The sequence below is a fragment of the Oncorhynchus mykiss genome, chromosome 5, assembly GCF_057628025.1.
Source record: "Oncorhynchus mykiss isolate SJ-2025 chromosome 5, ASM5762802v1, whole genome shotgun sequence".
Taxonomy (NCBI): domain Eukaryota; kingdom Metazoa; phylum Chordata; class Actinopteri; order Salmoniformes; family Salmonidae; genus Oncorhynchus; species Oncorhynchus mykiss.
In genome coordinates this window covers 23253252-23275065 of record NC_143026.1, presented here as the reverse complement: position 1 = coordinate 23275065, position 21814 = coordinate 23253252, and the positions used below count along the sequence as shown (strand labels likewise).

At 42.3% G+C, this 21814-nt stretch overlaps 1 protein-coding gene across 1 annotated transcript in view; it reads right to left on the bottom strand.

Annotated features, from left to right (window-relative positions):
• Positions 1-17494: 17494 nt before the first annotated feature.
• LOC110523447 (dimethylglycine dehydrogenase, mitochondrial) overlaps positions 17495-21814 on the bottom strand; it is a 29447-nt gene continuing 25127 nt past the window's right edge. The window contains exons 13-17 of the mRNA XM_021602137.3: positions 20155-20372; positions 19914-20071; positions 19792-19851; positions 19430-19564; positions 17495-19067 (exon numbers count right to left, since the gene is read on the bottom strand). Of these exons, the coding sequence (XP_021457812.3) occupies positions 18861-19067; positions 19430-19564; positions 19792-19851; positions 19914-20071; positions 20155-20372 (778 nt within the window). The 3' untranslated portion in view covers positions 17495-18860. The remainder of the gene's footprint in view (positions 19068-19429; positions 19565-19791; positions 19852-19913; positions 20072-20154; positions 20373-21814) is intronic.

Below are 21814 nucleotides of genomic sequence, written 5' to 3'. Positions count from 1 at the left end.
AATCTGTTTAATGGTAAGGGTTAAGTTTAATGGTAATGAGTTTAATGGTAAGGGTTAAGATGAGAACCAGTGAAGCAGGCCACCTACCTCAGCCCACCACAAGCATAAACCTCTCCACTTTACTCTCACAGAATTGTTCCTGACTTGTAATTAGCCTGTAAAACCCTGCTAGTCCTAAAAATAACGTTATCCTCCTCAACCTTCAAAGCTGCTTTTACCTAGAAGCTTCGGATGCAAACCATTAACAGGCCCGGATGTCAAGGTTTAGAGGGAACCAACCACCATCTCTAGTGTACTGCACATTCAAATGGCAACATGTAATCAATGGGTGACATAAGCATCCATTGATTGTTATATATCAACCAAAACCTAGGGCTGGGAATAGTGGTATGTATTGACAACTGTTCCTCCTGCACCATTGAGAGCATCTTGACTGGCTGCATCACCGCCTGGTATGGCAACTGTTGGCATCCGACTGCAAGGCGCTACAGAAGGTAGTGTGTATGGCCCAGTACATCACCGGGGCTGAGCTCCCTGCCATCCAGGACCTCTAAAACAGACGGTGTCAGAGGAAGACCCTAAGAATTGTCAAGAATCCAGCCACCCAAATCATAGACTGTTATCTCTGCTATAACACGGCAAGTGTTACCGATGCCCCAAGCCTGGAAGCAGCAGGACTCTGAACAGCTTCTACCCCCAAGCCATAAGACTGCTAAATAGTTAATGAAATAGTTAAAGGAGAAATCAACCCAAAACCACTCATTCCTGTAATTTACAGTGTTAAATAAGACTAATATGTGAGAACCACATTATTTGTGAACAAATGTTTCATTTTGGTGATATAATAAGGTTGGTAGCTACATGGAAAATTGTTGTGGAAATCTGTTGCAGCTCAAGCTGACTACAAAATACACAATGCTAACCGAGGGGGGGGGGGGGGGGGGGGGGGGCGAGACCAAGTCAAGACCGAGACCAGAAAAATTTGAGTCCAATTCAAGACCATGATTGTAATTTTGTCAAATCACCACCATAAGAGTTCAAATTGTCCAGTATTTCTGTTGTGAAGGACCGTTTTATGTTTGTGATTTTCTAATAACCAATTTGTTTGAGTTCATTCAAGTGACTGATTGATTGTGCCAAGCAGGAATAAGCAATTTGGCAGTACGCCCAGAATATTGCTTTGAGAACCGAAAAGGGGTATCTCAGTTTCAAGGTCTCAGCTTAGGAAGGGAAAGCCTTGTTAGGTATTGGTCAGTCACATGCATGAACCAAACGTTAATGATGAATTCATGATGAATTAATGATGAATAATGAATAATGTAAATCATGCAAATATAACTTGTCTGTGTAAGCAGTATATAAGAGAACTAACGGGATTGCCCCGGTGACACATTTTATGAAGCGTGAGGGAAATTCCTTTCTGACCAAAAGATGACGAGACCAGACCCTTACTGCCCTGGATACACATCATCCGCAAACTATTGAGGGACACAGCAACTGGATTTCAGCAAGTGTATTTAAATTAAATTAAATTAATTTGTATAAAAATAAAATGTTTTAATAAAAGCAATGAAATGAAACATAAAAAGGTACCACTAGTCTTAAGTTATGTTATTCTATGTGTATGTGGCAAGACTATAGAGTCTATAGAGACTATAGCTTCTATGGCTACTACTGAGACTATTGACATTGAGGGAATATAGACACGTGAGACTATAGATACTGTAGATACTATAGAAGAACGGCAGAAAATACCTTAAATCAAATCAAATTTTATTTATCACATGTGCCAAATACAACAAGTGTAGACCTTACCATGAAATGCTTAAATAAACAAAAGTTTTGAAAAAATCTGTCAAATAGTATGTTTCTTTATTTCTATGTTTTGGCCGGATATGGTTCTCAATCAGGGACAGCTGTCTATCGTTGTCTCTGATTGGGAATCATACTTAGGTAGCCCTTTTTCCCTCCTTTCAGTGTGGGTAGTTATCTTTGTTAGTGGCACTATAGCCCTGTTAAGCTTCAAGGTTGTTTTGTTATTTCTTGTTTTGTTGGCGACATTTTATATAAATAAAAGAAAATGTACGCTCACCACGCTGCCCCTTGGTCTCTTTCCAACGACGGCCGTGACAGAACTACCCACCACCAAAGGACCAAACAGCATGGCCAGGAGGAGCAGGGATCCTGGGCCCGGGAGAAGAGAGAATGGAGACATCTTGGACATGGGAGGAGATTATGCCAGGGGACAAAACCCTGCCATGGAAACAGGCGGTGCATTCTTGGTGATTCTTGGACAAGGACCGCTCTCCTTGAAGGAGTGTGGGAGTATGGGAGTCTATTGGAGCTAGCTCAAAAACCCAACATTAGCACAAATTACATCAAGAAGAAGTGCAACATTACAAATATTTTCCAAGATGTGAGATAATTAACTTGTTATCTGTAGTATCGTATAGTTTTGGAATCGTGCCATTACTTACTTTAGAGGAAAATAGATACGTTTCTCGACATATACACTGACTTTGAGAAGGGATTGCTTGATGATCAGCTTAGCAACAGCGTACTGCAGCATGACAACGTGAACGCGATTGGTCGACAGTCGACGTTCCTTATTTCACTGGATTCCAATCTCCTTTCTATAATATCTTTGGCAACTGCACCATGCAATGCACCCTGGACTAAAGTGGCAGACAAATAGGAAAAATGTGCTAGACCATCCGTTAAATTAGACATTTCTCGAGGTAGGAATATTGCAAAATGATGAACAATGGCTCATTCGAGTTATGACATCAGCCAGTGTTGAAATCTGACATGTATGACAGATGTTTTCACAATTTAAATGTATTCCTATTAACTTCCAGTGTAGTGAGAGCGACTTTATCACGGTGCTACGTCATATTGGCCGGATTTCTGCCTGCGTGAACGGCAATAACTCAGATACACATGAAAACTGAAATTACCCGGGGAATCGATAGAACATCACTCAGAGATGCACAAGAACAATATAACTTTAAAAATGGGTGAACCTTTCCTTTAACCAAATAGCTACAAGACACGGACTAGCTGCACTGAACCTTTCTTGACTCATAACATCCTTACGCTGGTGCTACGGTTTATCTGTCGCTTTATTCTTAGTTATATTTACATATCTACCTCAATTACCTTGTACCCCTGCACATCGACTGTATATAGCTAAGTTATCATTACTCGTGGTGTATTTATTGTTTATTTTACTATTACATGTTTTACTTTTCTATTATTTCTCAATTTTTCCTTTCTGCATTGTTGGGAAGGGCCTGTAAGTAAGCATAATGTTGTTTACGAAGCATGTGACCAGTACAATTTGATTTCATTTGATTATTATGTTAAAGGAGACCTCCACACTGGTAAATTAGAACCATTTTGAATTTATAATGATCTGCCTTTAACAGTAGGCCTACACACCTTACAGACTTTTTCTTTAAATACATGTTCAGGAACTTTAGGGGCTACGAATTTGCCTCGCTTTGGGCTGGATGTGTCAATGTGTAGTTCATACATGCCAAATCTATGAGCAGAATTACTATTTTACCTCAATTAGCCACGAAATCCCTAGTTTGAAAGCGACTGTTTACTGGAAGCTGTGCAGCACCATTTCCCCTATATTTTCCCCAAAGTGGTCCAGTCCCTTAGCAATTTGAGTACCAGCCAATGAGCTTCAGCCCCTTGCCATTTGAGTGACAGCTAGCAAGATGCACACACAGCAGAGCGAGAGAGAGCAATGAGGTGGTGCACATACAGTATGTGACATAGTATGTCATGTTCGGGGACCACTTTTGGCTTGTGAGCGCTACATTCAGGACTACTGGCTTAAAGTATAGTCTTACGGACTATTCCTTTTATCGGTAAGCCTACTAGAGCACATCTTACAGACTGTTCCTTTAACGGTAAGCCTACCACAGCACATCTTACAGACTGTTCCTTTAACGGTAAGCCTACCACAGCACATCTTACAGACTGTTCCTTTAACGGTAAGCCTACCACAGCACATCTTACAGACTGTTCCTTTAACGGTAAGCCTACCACAGCACATCTTACAGACTGTTCCTTTAATGGTAAGCCTACCACAGCACATCTTACAGAGCGTTCCTTTAACGGTAAGCCTACCACAGCACATCTTACAGAGCGTTCCTTTAACAGTAAGCCTACCACAGCACATCTTACAGACCGTTCCTTTAACAGTAAGCGCACACAACTACAGTCAGCCTCACAGCACGTCTTAACTTCCCATGCCCACAATTGTCTGTGGCTGCTGAGAACCTTTCAACTCAGGTCTTTTTCCGTTTCCTAATAGCTCCCATCTGTGTGATAATGATCTCTATACCAACAGGTGTAAAACTCATTCCACAGAGGGCCAAGTGTTTGCAGGTTTTGGCTCCTCCATTGTCCTTGATTGATGAATTAAGGTTACTAACTAGTAAGGAACTCCCCACACCTGGTTGTCACTGGCTTAATTGAAAGGAAAAAACTAAAACCTGCAGACATTAGGCCCTCTATGAAATTAATTTGACACCACTACTCTATACAGAGAGGAGAGGTGTGGGGCTGACAGAGGACTAACTAGGGTCAGATACAAGGACCTGCTGACCTCTAGTGGATACTCTGTGTGTTACTGAAACTGTTTACAACTCTATTCCTTCAACTTGGTATGTATATCAACTTGGTTTGTATATCTTAATGAAACTGTGTTTCTGATGAGAATCTGATGTTACTCAGACTTGTAGCCAGGCATAGCCACATCCTGATGAATACACAACAGATGAGATGGTAGTGATGTAAACATTTCTGCAAGAATAATTTTCATCACTGATGATCAAGTGATGTTTCTTATTCCCAGCCACAAAGTCATAATTATGGCAAAACCTAGCCCAAAGGCCAGCAGATGGCGACATTGAGTCGTTTCATCTTACCGTCCAAACGCATTGAATTCAGCCAGCAATACATTTGTATCCCCCGTGGACCGGTTCGTACTTAAAACATTCTCCATTCAGGCTGCAAAGGCGACGATTTTCTCCTTAAATTGATTTAATGGTAAGAAGGCAGAGAAAATTGGGAAAATATGCATACTTTCTTTATGGAAGACCATTTTCCACCACCATGCTAGAGTTGCTAATACTGCTTCCTGATGTTGCGCCCTTCGTTCAGCCGGGGGTAGACTCTAAACATCCGACTGTTGAATGTGAGACACAATGTCCAAGACTAGTTTCCTCGGCGTTAACCACTCTAGCGTGTGGGTGGAAAATGGTGTTTCATAAAGAAAGTATTAATATTTTCACTGTTTTATATATCGATATATTATATATATTTAATAATAACGCCTTGTGTTCCTTTAACGGTAAGCCTACCACAACCCCCACATTACCAGGCAAATCGTTTTTTTCTATATTTACAATTTAGGTCAGCTATGCTAGCCTATGGAGGCCCTTGGGAAACCCAAGTACCAAACCATCCAATGATGGATGGAGACATGTTGACTGGGTGGGGTAGGGGGTATGGGATTAAAGGTTGGGGGTGGAGGCCCACTTCTTTTTTTGTTTCCTTTTCCTTTTATACTGAATTTATTATCACTTAAACTGTAAGAAAAACATCAAGTTTATCTTTTCAGTGGCAGCCTACATGGGTACACGTTTTATAAAATTATCATTTGAAATGGATATGCCTAAATCAGATCAAGAACAGATATTTATTGGTTTAACACACGTCAGTGTATTGTCTATAGTAAGGCTAATCAAACCTGGACCTCAATGTCTACTAAATACAACACTGCTTCAAGGCAAGCAACACTGAACCATGCATGAGAGCATAAGCTGTTCTGGACGACTGTGTGATCTCGCTCTCCGTGGCCGATGTGAGTAAGACCTTTTAAACAGGTTAACATTCACAAGGCCGCGGGGCCAGACGGATTACCAGGACACATACTCAGAGAAAGCACTGACCGGCGAGCAAATGTCTTTACTGACGTTTTCAACCTCATCCTGACCCAGTCTGTAATACCTACATGTTTCAAGCAGACCAGCATAGTCCCTGTGCCCAAGAATGCTGAGGTAACCTGTCTAAATGACTATTGCCCCGTAGCACTCACATCTGTATCCATGAAATGCTTAAAAGGCTGGTCATGCCTCACATCAACACCATCATCCCAGACACGCTGGACCCACTCACATACCGCCCCAACAGATCCACAGATGACACAATCTCTATTGCACTCCACACTGCCCTCTCCCACCTGGAGAAAAGGAACACCTACAGTGTATTCGGAAACTATTCAGACCCCTTCACTTTTTCCACATTTTGTTACGTTACAGCCTTATTCTAAAACAAATTAAACATTTTCCTCATCAATCTACACACAATTCCCCATAATGACAAAGCGAAACCAGCTTTTTTGAAAGTATTAAAAATAAAAAACAGAAATACATTATTTACATAAGTATTTAGACTCTTTGCTATGAGACTTGAAATTGAGCTCAGGTGCATCCTGTTTCCATTGATCATCCTTGAGATGTTTTTACAACTTTATTGGAGTCCCCCTGTGGTAAATTCAATTGATTGGACATAATTTTGGAAAGGCACACACCTATCTATATAAGGTCCCACAGTTGACAGTGCATGTCAGAGCAAAAACAAAGCCATGAGATCTAAGGAATTGTCCGTAGAGCTCAGAGACAGGATTGCATCGAGGCACTGATCTGGGGAAGGGTACCAAAAATTGTCTGGAGCATTGAAGGTCCCGAAGAACACAGTGGCCTCCATCATTCTAAAATAGAAGAAGTTTGGAAACACAAAGACTCTTCCTAGTGCTGGCCGCCCAGCCAAACTGAACAATCGAGGAGAAGGGCCTTGGTCAGGGAGATGACCAAGAACCCGATGAACTCCAGATTTCCTCTGTGGAGATGGGAGAACATTCCAGAAGGACAACCATCTCTGCAGCCCTTTATGGTAGAGTGACCAAACAAAGGCCCTTCCCCAGTAAAAGGCACATGACAGCCCACTGGGAGTTAGCCAAAAGACACCTAATGGACTCTCAGACCATGAGAAACAAGATTCTCTGGTCTGATGAAACCAAGATTGAATTATTTGGCCTGAATGCCAAGTGTCACGTCCGGAGAAAACCAGACACCGCTCATCACCTGGCAAATACCATCCCTAATGTGAAGCATGGTAGTGGCAGTTAAATGCTGTGGGGATGTTTTTCAGTTGCAGATTTTGGGAGACTGGTCAGTATCGAGGGAGAGATGATCGGAGCAAAGTACAGAGAGATCTTTGATGAAAACCTTCTCCAGAGCACTCAGATCCTCATACTGGTGTGAAGTGTGAGAGAACATGTAGGTATTTACCTGATTTGTTTGATATTAATAAACTCAGCAAAAGAAATAAACGTCTTCTCATTGTCAACTGCGTTTATTTTCAGCAAACTTAACGTGTAAATATTTGTATGAATATGATTCAACAACTGAGACATAAACTGAACAAGTTCCACAGACATGTGACTAACAGAAATTGAATAATATGTCCCTGAACAAAGGGGGGGGGGGGGGGTTCAAAATCAAAAGTAACAGTCAGTATCTGGTGTGGCCACCAGCTGCATTAAATACTGCAGTGCATCTCCTCCTCATGGACTGCACCAGATTTGCCAGTTCTTGCGATGAGATGTTTCCCCACTCAGAATGCTGTTCATTGACATACGCTTCTGCTACTGTTTATTATCTATCCTGATGCCTAGTAACTTTATCCCTACCTACAGTACCAGTCAAAAGTTTGGACACATCTACTCATTCCAGGGTTTTTCTTTATTTCTAATATTTTCTACATTGTGGAATAATAACAATGCATCAAAACTATGAAATAACACATATAGAATAATGTAGTAACCAAAAAACTGTTAAACAAATCCAAATATATTTTATCTTCGACATTTATCTTCGACACACAAGTTGCCACCCTTTGCCTTGAAGACAGCTTTGCACATTCTTGTCATTATTTCAACCAGCTTCATGAGGTAGTCACCTGTAATTCATTTCAATAAACAGGTGTGCCTTGTTAAAAGTTAATTGGTGGAATATCTTTCCTTCTTAATGCGTTTGAGCCAATCAGTTGTGTTGTGACAAGGTACGGGTGGTATACCGAAGATAGCCCTATTTGGTAAAAGACCAAGTCCATACTTTGCCAAGAACAGCTCAAATAAGCAAAGAGAAATGACAGTCCATCCTTACTTTAAGACATGAAGGTCAGTCAATGCAGAACATTTCAAGAACTTCAACATTTTCTTGAAAGGCAGTTGCAAAAACCATCAAGCGCTATGATTAAACTGGCTCTCATGAGGACCGCCAAAGGAAAGGAAGTCCCAGAGTTACCTCTGCTGCAGAGGATAAGTTCATTAGAGTTATAAGCCTCAGAAATTGCAGCCCATATAAATGCTTCACAGACTTCAAGTAACAGACACATCTCATCATCAACTGTTCAGAGGAGACTACGTGAATCAGGCAGTCATGGTAGAATTGCTGTAAAGAAACTACTACTATAGGACACCAATAATAAGAAGAGACTTGCTTGGGCCAAGTAACACTAGCAATGAACATGAGAAGTATAGAAATCTGTCCTTTGGTCTGATGAGTCCAAATTTGAGATTTTTGGTTCCAACCTCCGTGTCTTTGTGAGAAACAGAGTAGGTGAACAGATGATCTCCGCATGTGTGGTTTCCACCATGAAGCATGGAGGAGGTGTGATGGTGCTTTGCTGGTGACACTGTCAGTGATTCATTTAGACTTCAAGACACACTTAACCAGCATGGCTACCACAGCATTCTACAGCGATACGCCATCCCATCTGTTTTGCGCTTAGTGGGACTATCATTTGTTTTACAACATGACAATGACCCAACACACCTCCAGGCTGTGTAAGGGCTATTTGACCAAGAAGGAGAGTGATGGAGTGCTGCATCAGATGACCTGACGTACACAATCACCTGACCTAAACCAAATGGTGATGGATTGGGATGAGTTGGACTGCAGAGTGAAGTAAAAGCATCCAACAAGGGCTCAGCGTATGTGGGAACTCCTTCAAGACTGTTGGAAAAGCATTCCAGGTGAAGCAGGTTGAGAGAATGCCAAGCATGTGCAAAGCTGTCATCAAGGCAAAGGGTGGCTACTTTGAAGAATATAAAAGGTTTTTATTTGTTTAACACATTTTCTGTAACTACATGATTCCATATGTGTTATTTCATAATTTGTATGTCTTTATTATTCTACAATGTAGAAAATAGTGAAAATAAAGAAAAAACGATGAATGGGTAGGTGTGTCCAAACTTTTGACTGGTACTCTATATGTACATACCTTGTATGTACTTGGTACTAGTACCCTGTGTATATAGCTAAGTTATTGTTATTTTTCTATTATTTCTCTTTTTTTCTCTCTGCTTTGTTGGTAAGGGCCTGTAAGTAAGCGTTTACTGTTAGTCTACACCTGTTGTTTGCGAAACGTGACAAATAAAATTTGATTTGAAATGGTTTGTCTGGTTTTTATCTTTCCCCTTTAATCAGGGACTGATTCAGACCCTGTCAGTGGATTCTCTGGCCAATCAATACCCTGCTTGTTGTCACGTTCTGACCTTTATTTCCGTTGTTTTGTCATTATTTAGTATGGTCAGGGCGTGAGTTGGGGTGGGCAGTCTGTTTGTTTTTTTCTATAATTTGGGGATTTGTATGTTTCGGCCTAGTATGCTTCTCAATCAGAGGCAGGTGTCATTAGTTGTCTCTGATTGAGAATCATACTTAGGTAGCCTGGGTTGCACTGTTTGTTTGTGGGTGATTGTCTATGTTAGTTGCTTGTGTTCAGCACAGGTCTCATTTATAGCTTCACGGTCGTTATTTGTTTATTGTTTTTGTATAGTTTGTATTCAGTGTTCAGTGCTTTCTTTTATTAAATATTCATCATGAACACATACCACGCTGCATTTTGGTCCTCCGATCCTTCTCGCCTCTCCTCTTCAGATGAAGAGGAGGACGTCCGTAACACTTGTTCTTTCAGGGTCTAGACCTGGTTACTGTTAAGCACTTTGTGACGTTTTTGTAAAAATTCATTGGAAGGGAGTGACACCCATAGAAATAAAGTTATATTTCTATGCGGACACCTGCCCACAACAACCGGACAACAACAAGGTCACCAGAATGACACAGTCACCTTTGATCCAGATTAAAATGGCTGCAGCAGGGATGTAGTGGAGCGGAAGCACACCTAAACAAGGACTACACCACTGGTTTATTCAATGAAAAGTGTTAACACACCTGGCTGTTACACCAACTTAGCATTGTTACCCATAGTGTTTATGTTACTCTCTCTGTTATCTCAACCAGCTACAGTGTTTAGCCACCGTTATGTTTTTAGCTTGTAACCTTAACATTGAGTTTGTTCAAATGTATAAACACTGCCATCTTCTGGCTGTCTTGATAAATATCCCCAAGGTAAATCTTTGATATCCAGGAAGTAAGTAGCCTTGTCGTTTTTGAAAATTTGTAGGGTTTTTGAATGGTATTCAATGGGCAAAAATGTAGTGTAATAGTCTTCAGCAAAGACACTTTATAAAAGGCATCTGGCAGAAGTAAATTAATCCACAAACATTTGACATATCTTAAATGTCTGCATTTTCCCAAATGTTGTTATATCGTCAAGCCCATTCAAAAGATTATGGGACAGGACCCGGAAGCATGCCGTAGGACGACGTCACTTGCACATCGTGTTGGCTGGGACTGGGAATGGCTATGGACCTATCATTTGCATGACAAGACAACAGATTCATTCACATCACTTATTACAAACGGGCGTACAATAAACAAATACACTACTCTTCAATCCTTACTGTAGAAGGGTCATTCCAAGGAATTAGTATATTTGGAATCCCTTTGATATTTTAAGTAGAAATTAAAAGGCTGTTATATTAAAATGTTTTAATTGTGGCAGGATTTTATGTAATCAACCCGGGATATGGTGTATTTTGTTGGTCCCGGGGTCATCCTGATAACATTTTAAGCCGACAGCCGACCTCTCCTCTCAGGTGGGGATGAAGACCAGGACAAATTTCATTCCTTGACCGGAATGTAACAAACCTCAGCATGGCCCTCTTCCTCATCACTGGATTGTAACAACAACCTCAGCATGGCCCTCTTCCTCATCACTGGATTGTAACAACAACCTCAGCATGGCCCTCTTCCTCATCACTGGATTGTAACAACAACCTCAGCAGGGCCCTCTTCCTCATCACTGGATTGTAACAACAACCTCAGCATAGCCCTCTTCCTCATCACTGGATTGTAACAACAACCTCAGCATGGCCCTCTTCCTCATCACTGGATTGTAACAACAACCTCAGCATAGCCCTCTTCCTCATCACTGGATTGTTCCACATCGGTTGTCTCTTGGTCTGGATCATATTCTGTGTTGTCTTCAACTTCTGACACTTCCTCCTCTAATGCATCTTCACTGTCAGTTTCCTGGCCTCTCTCCTCCTCACCAGTGTCATGATCAAAGATATGATCAAGAGCCTCTCATACAGTATTTCATTTGGTCATTGTGCTGCCACAGAATGAATTGTGAGCAAGACCTCAAAAAAGCTTTATATACCAGAGATGCGAGAAAAGTTCTACGCATTAATAAAACAATGTTGCGTATGTTTGTGAGAAAGCCAACAGGTGTGATTCCCGTGGGGGAAATATTCAATTGGGGAAAGGTTCCCGTGGGGGTTGCCATGGAAGCCAAGAAGGGGATTGAGGTGTGTGTAACAGTTTAACTTTCGTCTGTTCCCTCAACCCGACCCGGGCTCGAACCAGGGATCCTCTGCACACACCGAAAACAGTCACCCACGAAGCATCATTACTCATCGTGCCACAAAAGCCACAGCTCTTGCAGAGCAAGGGGAACAACTACTTCAGGTCTCAGAGCAAGTGATGTCACCCAATTGAAACGCTATTAGCACGCACCACCGCTAGCCATTTCACATCGGTTACACTCACCCCCCTTTTGACCTCATCCTTTTCTGCAGCAACCAGTGATCCGGGTCAACAGCATCAATGTAACAGTTTAACTTTCGTCTGTCCCCTCAACCCGACCCGGGCTCGAACCAGGGACCCTCTGCAACCACCGACAACAGTCACCCACAAAACATCGTTACCCATCGCACCACAAAAGCCATGGCCCTTGCAGAGCAAGGGGAACAACTACTTCAGGTCTCAGAGTGAATGACCCGATTGAAACGCTATTAGCGCGCACCACCTCTAACTAGCTAACCATTTCACATCGGTTACATGTGCACGCTCAAACACACATGCATGTGGGGGTCTGGGAGAGGAAGTGTGTCCATCTGATGAATGGGCATGTGCCTCCAAAGATTTTCTATGGGGTTGAGATCTGGAAACTGGCTAGGCCACTCCAGGACCTTGAAATGCTTCTTACGAAGCCACTCCTTCATTGCCCGGGCGGTGTGTTTGGGATCATTGTCATGCTGAAAGACCCAACCACGTTTCATCTTCAATGCCCTTGCTGATGGAAGGAGGTTTTCACTCAAAATCTCACGATACATGGCCCCATTCATTCTTTCCTTTACACGGATCAGTCGTCCTGGTCCCTTTGCAGAAAAACAGCCCCAAAGCATGATGTTTCCACCCCCATGCTTCACAGTAGGTATGGTGTTCTTTGGATGCAACTCAGCATTCGTTGTCCTCCAAACACGACGAGTTGAGTTTTTACCAAAAAGTTATATTTTGGTTTCATCTGACCATATGACATTCTCCCAATCTTCTTCTGGATCATCCAAATGCTCTCTAGCAAACTTCAGACGGGCCTGGACATGTACTGGCTTAAGCAGGGGGACACGTCTGGCACTGCAGGATTTGAGTCCCTGGCGGCGTAGTGTGTTACTGATGGTAGGCTTTGTTACTTTGGTCCCAGCTCTCTGCAGGTCATTCACTAGGTCCCCCCGTGTGGTTCTGGGAATTTTGCTCACCGTTCTTGTGATAACTTTGACCCCACGGGGTGAGATCTTGCGTGGAGCCCCAGATCGAGGGAGATTATCAGTGGTCTTGTATGTCTTCCATTTCCTAATAATTTCTCCCACAATTGATTTCTTCAAACCAAGCTGCTTACCTATTGCAGATTCAGTCTTCCCAGCCTGGTGCAGGTCTACAATTTTGTTTCTGGTGTCCTTTGACAGCTCTTTGGTCTTGGCCATAGTGGAGTTTGGAGTGTGACTGTTTGAGGTTGTGGACAGGTGTCTTTTATACTGATAACAAGTTCAAACAGGTGCCATTAATACAGGTAACGAGTGGAGGACAGAGGAGCCTCTTAAAGAAGAAGTTACAGGTCTGTGAGAGCCAGAAATCTTGCTTGTTTGTAGGTGACCAAATACTTATTTTCCACCATAATTTGCAAATAAATTCATAAAAAATCCTACAATGTGATTTTCTGGATTTTTTTTTTCATTTTGTCTGTCATAGTTGAAGTGAACCTATGATGAAAATTACAGTCCTCTCTCATATTTTTAAGTGGGAGAACTTGCACAATTGGTGGCTGACTAAATACTTTTTTGCCCCACTGTATGTATGTATGTGTGTGTGTGTTTGTGTGTGTGTGTGTGTGTATGTATGTATGTACGTGTACATATGCAGTGTGTGTGTATGTACAGTGCCTTGCGAAAGTATTCGGCCCCCTTGAACTTTGCGACCTTTTGCCACATTTCAGGCTTCAAACATAAAGATATAAAACTGTATTTTCTTGTGAAGAATCAACAACAAGTGGGACACAATCATGAAGTGGAACGACATTTATTGGATATTTCAAACTTTTTTAACAATTCAAAAACTGAAAAATTGGGCGTGCAAAATTATTCAGCCCCTTTACTTTCAGTGCAGCAAACTCTCTCCAGAAGTTCAGTGAGGATCTCTGAATGATCCAATGTTGACCTAAATGACTAATGGTGATAAATACAATCCACCTGTGTGTAATCAAGTCTCCGTATAAATGCACCTGCACTGTGATAGTCTCAGAGGTCCGTTAAAAGCGCAGAGAGCATCATGAAGAACAAGGAACACACCAGGCAGGTCCGAGATACTGTTGTGAAGAAGTTTAAAGCCGGATTTGGATACAAAAAAAGATTTCCCAAGCTTTAAACATCCCAAGGAGCACTGTGCAAGCGATAATATTGAAATGGAAGGAGTATCAGACCACTGCAAATCTACCAAGCCCTGGCCGTCCCTCTAAACTTTCAGCTCATACAAGGAGAAGACTGATCAGAGATGCAGCCAAGAGGCCCATGATCACTCTGGATGAACTGCAGAGATCTACAGCTGAGGTGGGAGACTCTGTCCATAGGACAACAATCAGTCGTATATTGCACAAATCTGGCCTTTATGGAAGAGTGGCAAGAAGAAAGCCATTTCTTAAAGATATCCATAAAAAGTGTCGTTCAAAGTTTGCCACAAGCCACCTGGGAGACACACCAAACATGTGGAAGAAGGTGCTCTGGTCAGATGAAACCAAAATTGAACTTTTTGGCAACAATGCAAAACGTTATGTTTGGCGTAAAAGCAACACAGCTCATCACCCTGAACACGCCATACCCACTGTCAAACATGGTGGTGGCAGCATCATGGTTTGGGCCTGCTTTTCTTCAGCAGGGACAGGGAAGATGGTTACAATTGATGGGAAGATGGATGGAGCCAAATACAGGACCATTCTGGAAGAAAACCTGATGGAGTCTGCAAAAGACCTGAGACTGAGACGGAGATTTGTCTTCCAACAAGACAATGATCCAAAACATAAAGCAAAATCTACAATGGAATGGTTCAAAAATAAACATATCCAGGTGTTAGAATGGCCAAGTCAAAGTCCAGACCTGAATCCAATGGAGAATCTGTGGAAAGAACTGAAAACTGCTGTTCACAAATGCTCTCCATCCAACCTCACTGAGCTCGAGCTGTTTTGCAAGGAGGAATGGGAAAAAATGTCAGTCTCTCGATGTGCAAAACTGATAGAGACATACCCCAAGCGACTTAAAGCTGTAATCGCAGCAAAAGGTGGCGCTACAAAGTATTAACTTAAGGGGGCTGAATAATTTTGCACGCCCAATTTTTCAGTTTTTGATTTGTTAAAAAAGTTTGAAATATCCAATAAATGTCGTTCCACTTCATGATTGTGTCCCACTTGTTGTTGATTCTTCACAAAAAAATACAGTTTTATATCTTTATGTTTGAAGCCTGAAATATGGCAAAAGGTCGCAAAGTTGAAGGGGGCCGAATACTTTTGCAAGGCACTGTATGTACAGTTGAAGTCGGAAGTTTACATACATCTTAGCCAAATACATTTAAACTCAGTTTTTCACAATTCCTGACATTTAATCCTAGTAAAAATTCTCTGTCTTAGGTCAGTTAGGATCACCACTGTATTTTAAGAACGTGAAATATCAGAATAATAGTAGAGAGAATTATTTATTTCAGATTTTATTTATTTCATCACATTCCCTATGGGTCATAAGTTTACATACACTCAATTAGTATTTGGTAGCATTGCTTTTAACTTGTTTAACTTGGGTCAAACGTTTTGGGTAGCCTTCCACAAGCTTCCCACAATAAGTTGGGTGAATTTTGGCCCATTCCTCCTGACAGAGCTGGTGTAACTGAGTCAGGTTTGTAGGCCTCCTTGCTCGCACAAGCTTTTTCAGTTCTGACCACAGATTTTCTATGGGATTGAAGTCACGGCTTTGTGATGGCCACTCCAAAACCTTGACTTTGTTGTCCTTAAGTAATTTTTCCTCAACTTTGGAAGTATGCTTGGGGTCAATGTCCATTTGGAAGACCAAATTTGTGAAGTGCACCATTTTGTGAAGTGCACCCGTCCCTCCTGCAGCAAAGCACCCCAACAACATGATGCTGCCACCCCCCGGCTTCACGGTTGGGATTGTGTTCTTTGGCTTGCAAGCCTCCCCCTTTTTCCTCCAAACATAACAATGGTCATTATGGCCAAACAGTTCAATTTTTGTTTCATCAGAACAGAGGATTTCTCCAAAAAGTACCATCTTTGTCCCCTTGTGCAGTTGCAAACCGTAGTCAGGCTTTTTTATGGCGGTTTTGGAGCAGTGGCTTCTTCCTTGCTGAGCAGCCTTCAGGTTATGTCGATATAGGACTCATTCTACATTGGATATAGATACTTTTGTACCTGTTTCATCCAGCATCTTCACAAGGTCCTTTGCTGTTGTTCTGGGATTGATTTGTACTTTTCGCACCAAAGTACGTTCATCTCTAGGAGATAGAATGAGTCTCATTCCTGAGCGGTATGACGGCTGCGTGGTCCCAAGGTGTTGATACTTGCGTACTGTTGTTTGTACAGATGAATGTGGTACCTTCAGGATTTTGGAAATTGCTCCAAAGGATGAACCAGACTTGTGGAGGTCTACAATTTTATTCTGAGGTCTTGGCTGACTTCTTTATATTTTCCCATGATGTCAAGCAAAGAGACATTGAGTTTGAAGGTATGCCTTGAAATACATCCACAGGTACACCTCCAATTGACTCAAATTATGTCCTTTAGCCTATCAGAAGCTGGACAAAAGGAACACCTAACACAGGGGCCCGTGCTCAGTCCCCTCTTGTACTCCAGGCACAACTCCAACACCATCATCGAGTTTGCCAAATTACACAATAGTGGTAGGCCCGATCACCAACAACGACAAGACAGCCTATAGGGAGGAGTTCAGAGACCTGGCCGTTTGGTGCCAGGACAAAAACCTCTCCCTCGAAGTGATCAAGACAAATGAGATGATTGTGGACTACAGGAAAAGGAGGACCGAGCATGCCCCCATTCTCATCGACGGGGCTGTAGTGGAGCACGTTGAGAGCTTCAAGTTCCTTTGTCACCAACAAACTAACATAGTCCAAGCACACCAAGACAGTCGTGTAGCTACCTCATACCCCTGCACATTGACTCAGTACTGGTACTCCCTGTAGCCATGCTATTTTTACTTATTGTTATTCACTGTGAATTTATTCCTTGTCACTATTTCTATTTAGTTTTTTTATCTAACTGAATTGTTGGAAAAGTAAGCATTTCACTGTTAGTCTACACCTGTCATTTACAAAGCGTTTACAAAAATGTATTTATGTAGTAGTAACAGAGTTCTGTGTTGTGTTCCATACCAGGGTTCTGATCAAGAAAAACTTATTCATTACAAATTACCTTATTTTTGCTTTTTATAAAAAATAATTGTATGATGCAATACAATCATTCCATTCTTGTGAATCTTCTATTGTTGGTTGCTCCTTGATATTGTGTTGTTGTGTAGTGGTACAGTGGAGTGACACTTGTCATACTCAAAGTTCAAATAGCCAATATGATTGATGTTGCGCCATTCAGCGAGAGGGATTAATTCTAGTGTTTGAAATACCTAGAATCATTACAAAAACACACAACACAGGACCAAGCTTGGCATTGGATTTAATTAACCAATGTTTAAATGTACAGACAATGACAAAATAATTGAAAAGATAAAGACATTGTGCTCTAAAAAAAAACAGTTATCTTAGCTTGTCCTGCCTTGTGCATAATTGATTATTATCCGCAATTATACCCGCCCTGCTTTCAAGACTAAAGTTTGTGCAAAGCATTATCATAGTTAATTGTCTCTTCCACATAATGTAGAGACTACAGTAGGAAGTAAATCAGCATCTATTTGGCCCATTCTTCTTGTGATGGTAGAAGTGTTATTGTAGCTACACTAAGACTCTGCTTTTCAACCCCATAATAACCCTTAATATCTGGAATTTAAAAAGCCATTCAAACAGATAACACTGCAATACTGAGACATTAAATGCCATCTAAGAGTAATGATTGGCTCTGTTGCTAAGCAGTTAAGGTATAGGTACTTAATGACCACATTCTAAGGGTTGGATGGATTCAAGACTTAAGCCAAAGGTATCATGACTTTAAAGGCTCAGTATTTTATATACATTTCCACACTACGAGGTTAGAACAAAACTGTGAAAATGATAATGCCCTTTTAGCTGTTTGAAAAGACCACCTGAAATTTCAGCCTCTTTTGGTGGGATGGAGTTTTGGCCTGCCTGTTGAAATCACCAGGCAGTAAATTAGTTAATAGACCAATAAGAAAGAGTTCCAAACCTCTCTGCCAATAACAGTTAGTATAAGACCACTCCCATAGAGTCCTAACAAAATTCTTGCTTGAGAAATTGCACATTTTTCCCCTTCTTTTTCTTAGGGGTGATTTTTTTTAAAACAATCACAGTTGGATACTTAATTGTTACCAAGAAATGATTTGAATTCGAGATAAAAATGGCTGCATTGGACCTGTAATACTCTGAATACTGAGACTATACAAGTCTAGGTCTATGTTCCAATATGTCCATAGGTCCACATTGGAACCTAGAGTTAAGCTCTTATATGCACATTCTAGGTTGCTCTAGCTGATTCTTCCTCACCAGATGACCAAACAGGAAAGTCTTTTTTTATTTGACTTCACAGTCAGTCTGTCTCAAATGATACCCTATATAGTACACTACAAACAGTGCACAAAATAGGAAATAGGGTGTCATTTGAGTACCATTCATCACATTTCAGCCTTTTTCATAAGTAACTGTCAGCCAGCATAGTTCACTTCACAGTGTAGTTGCTTGGTTGGTGTCAGCTCTACCGTTTGCGGACCTTGGTCGAACCTGGGTTGAAAATAGCACCAGGAGCATACTGTAAATATTTGAAAGAAAACATCCTATTTTCGACCCAGGTCTGGTACCCTAGTTCTAAGCTGGTTCTCTGCCTGTCCCCAGTGTCTATGCCTTGCTCTTCTTCTGCAGCCGGGTCCTGGTTGGTTCTGTGAGGACCAGTGGCTCCTGGACCACCATGGCAGGGTACTTCCTCCCCAACATCTCCACTTCCACCTTCTGCCCTACAGAACACAGCTCCACTGGCAGGTAGGCAAACGCCAGGCTCTGCTGGGTGGTGTAGCTGTAGGCCCCAGATGTAGTGTTACCAACCACCTAGGAGAGATAGAGAAGGTTGCAGGAATACAAACGGTGGGTGGAAGTGTAAGCCTCTAATGTTGTGTTGCCTCTATACTCCCCCCCCCCCCCCCCCCCCACACACACACACACACACCTTAACCCCAAACCCTTAAGCCTAAAATAGCATTTTAACAAATTCATTTAACAAAAACACAGAACTCTGTTACTACTACAAAATCAAATAAATGTTATTTGTCAAATGCTTTGTAAACAACAAGTGTAGACTAACAGTTAAATTGTTTCTTACCTTGTCAGAACATTCTGGTGACTTGTCAGGACACTGTGGTCTTGATAAGGTAGGAAAACAATGTACACACACACACACACACACAGCTCACCTTGCCATTGAGCCAGATAGTCTCGTTGCCCTCGGGGTCAACATCATCCGTTTCCATGGTGATGTATGACAGCTTCCTCTTCAGACCTTTAGCTTTTATCTCCTGCAGCGCTGCCTTACCGATGAAGTCAGCATGCTGGAGACAGACAGGGAGAGATTTGAGAGTGTTGGTATGTGTCCTTTATTTATAAGTAGAATAAATAACCCCAAAAGGAATACAGGACTGTAGGAGAAAATGTTAAGTAGACGTAGTAGGCCACAATTTCATAACATCTAAAAATAAGCTACACGTTTGAATATGACACCAATATTTGAACACAGTGGTTGACTGGTGAAACAGCAGTAGCTAGTAACAATGTCTACCTTGTTGAGTTTGATGAAGTAGTCCAGACCAGCTTCCAGGGGGTTGGTGTCACAGTTCATCTGATGAGACAAAAACATCAGTCCAACAGCCACAAACAACTTAAAAAGGTGTGTGTACGTACCTCTGCACCCCAGCCTCTGAAGCCTTTCTCCAGTCGTAGTGATGACATGGCGTAGGTACCAAAGTTGTCGATGCCCTCGTCCTCTCCTGCTGCCATGATAGCCTGGTACACAGCTGCCATGTCCTTGTGAGGAATGTACAGCTCCCAGCCCAACTCACCTGAACCACAGTCCGTTAGTTGAGCTGTACATGCACTCACATGCCACACATACTCTTAAAAATGTTTAAGCCCACAAACACACCTGTGTAAGAGATCCTGATAGCTCTGAGGTTGATGCCACCCAGTTGAATGGGTTTGCAGTGGAGGAACTTAAAGCTTGCATCGCTCATGTCCTCCTGAGTGAGTTTCTGTAGAACATCTCTAGCCTTTGGTCCAGCCACACCCAACACCCCAATTTCCTCTGTCACGTTGGAAATATCTACATCATAAGCCCCCTCTGCTACCTCCTTCTCCATCCACCTGGGGTTAGGGAGGGATCCATGGGGTTATATTTACAACTTCAAGGAACTCAAAAGGAAACGAAACACTGGCACAATGTTGATTCAACTAATAAAAGTCTTCAATATGAACTTTGATTAGTTGAATCATGTATATTAGTGCAGGGCTGGAGCAAAACCCTGCACACACATGGCCCTTGGAGGTCACCACTAGGGGGTGATATACAACACCAGCAGACTGTGTTGTATAAGGCAAGGGCTGATTTCAAGGTTTTACTGCTAACCTACAAAGCATTACATGGGCTTGCTCCTACCCATCTCTCTGATTTGGTCCTGCCGTACATACCTACACGTACGCTACGGTCACAAGACGCAGGCCTCCTAATTGTCCCTAGAATTTCTAAGCAAACAGCTGGAGGCAGGGCTTTCTCCTATAGAGCTCCATTTTTATGGAATGGTCTGCCTACCCATGTGAGAGACGCAGACTCGGTCTCAACCTTTAAGTCTTTACTGAAGACTCATCTCTTCAGTGGGTCATATGATTGAGTGTAGTCTGGCCCAGGAGTGTGAAGGTGAACGGAAAGGCTCTGGAGCAACGAACCGCCCTTGCTGTCTTTGCCTGGCCGGTTCCCCTCTTTCCACTGGGATTCTCTGCCTCTAACCCTATTACAGGGGCTGAGTCACTGGCTTACTAGAGCTCTTTCATACTGTCCCTAGGAGAGGGTGCGTCACTTGAGTGGGTTGAGTCACTGATGTGATCTTCCTGTCTGGGTTGGCGCCCCCCCTTGGGTTGTGCCGTGGCGGAGCTCTTTGTGGGCTATACTCGGCCTTGTCTCAGGATGGTAAGTTGGTGGTTGAAGATATCCCTCTAGTGGTGTGGAGGCTGTGCTTTGGCAAAGTGGGTGGGGTTATATCCTTCCTGTTTGGCCCTGTCCGGGGGTGTCATCAGATGGGGCCACAGTGTCTCCTGACCCCTCCTGTCTCAGCCTCCAGTATTTATGCTGCAGTAGTTTATGTGTTGGGGGGCTAGGGTAAGTTTGTTATATCTGGAGTACTTCTCCTGTCCTATCCGGTGTCCTGTGTGAATTTAAGTATGCTCTCTCTAATTCTCTCTCTCTTTCTTTCTCTCTCTGAGGACCTTTTTTATTTTTTATTTCACCTTTATTTAACCAGGTAGGCTAGTTGAGAACAAGTTCTCATTTACAACTGCGACCTGGCCAAGAGCCCTAGGATCATGCCTCAGGACTACCTGACATGATGACTCCTTGCTGTCCCCAGTCCACCTGGCCGTGCTGCTGCTCCAGTTTCAACTGTTCTGCCTGTGATTATTATTATTATTATTATTTGACCATGCTGGTCATTTATGAACATTTTACCATCTTGGCCATGTTCTGTTATAATCTCCACCCGGCACAGCCAGAAGAGGACGGGCCACCCCACATAGCCTGGTTCCTCTCTAGGTTT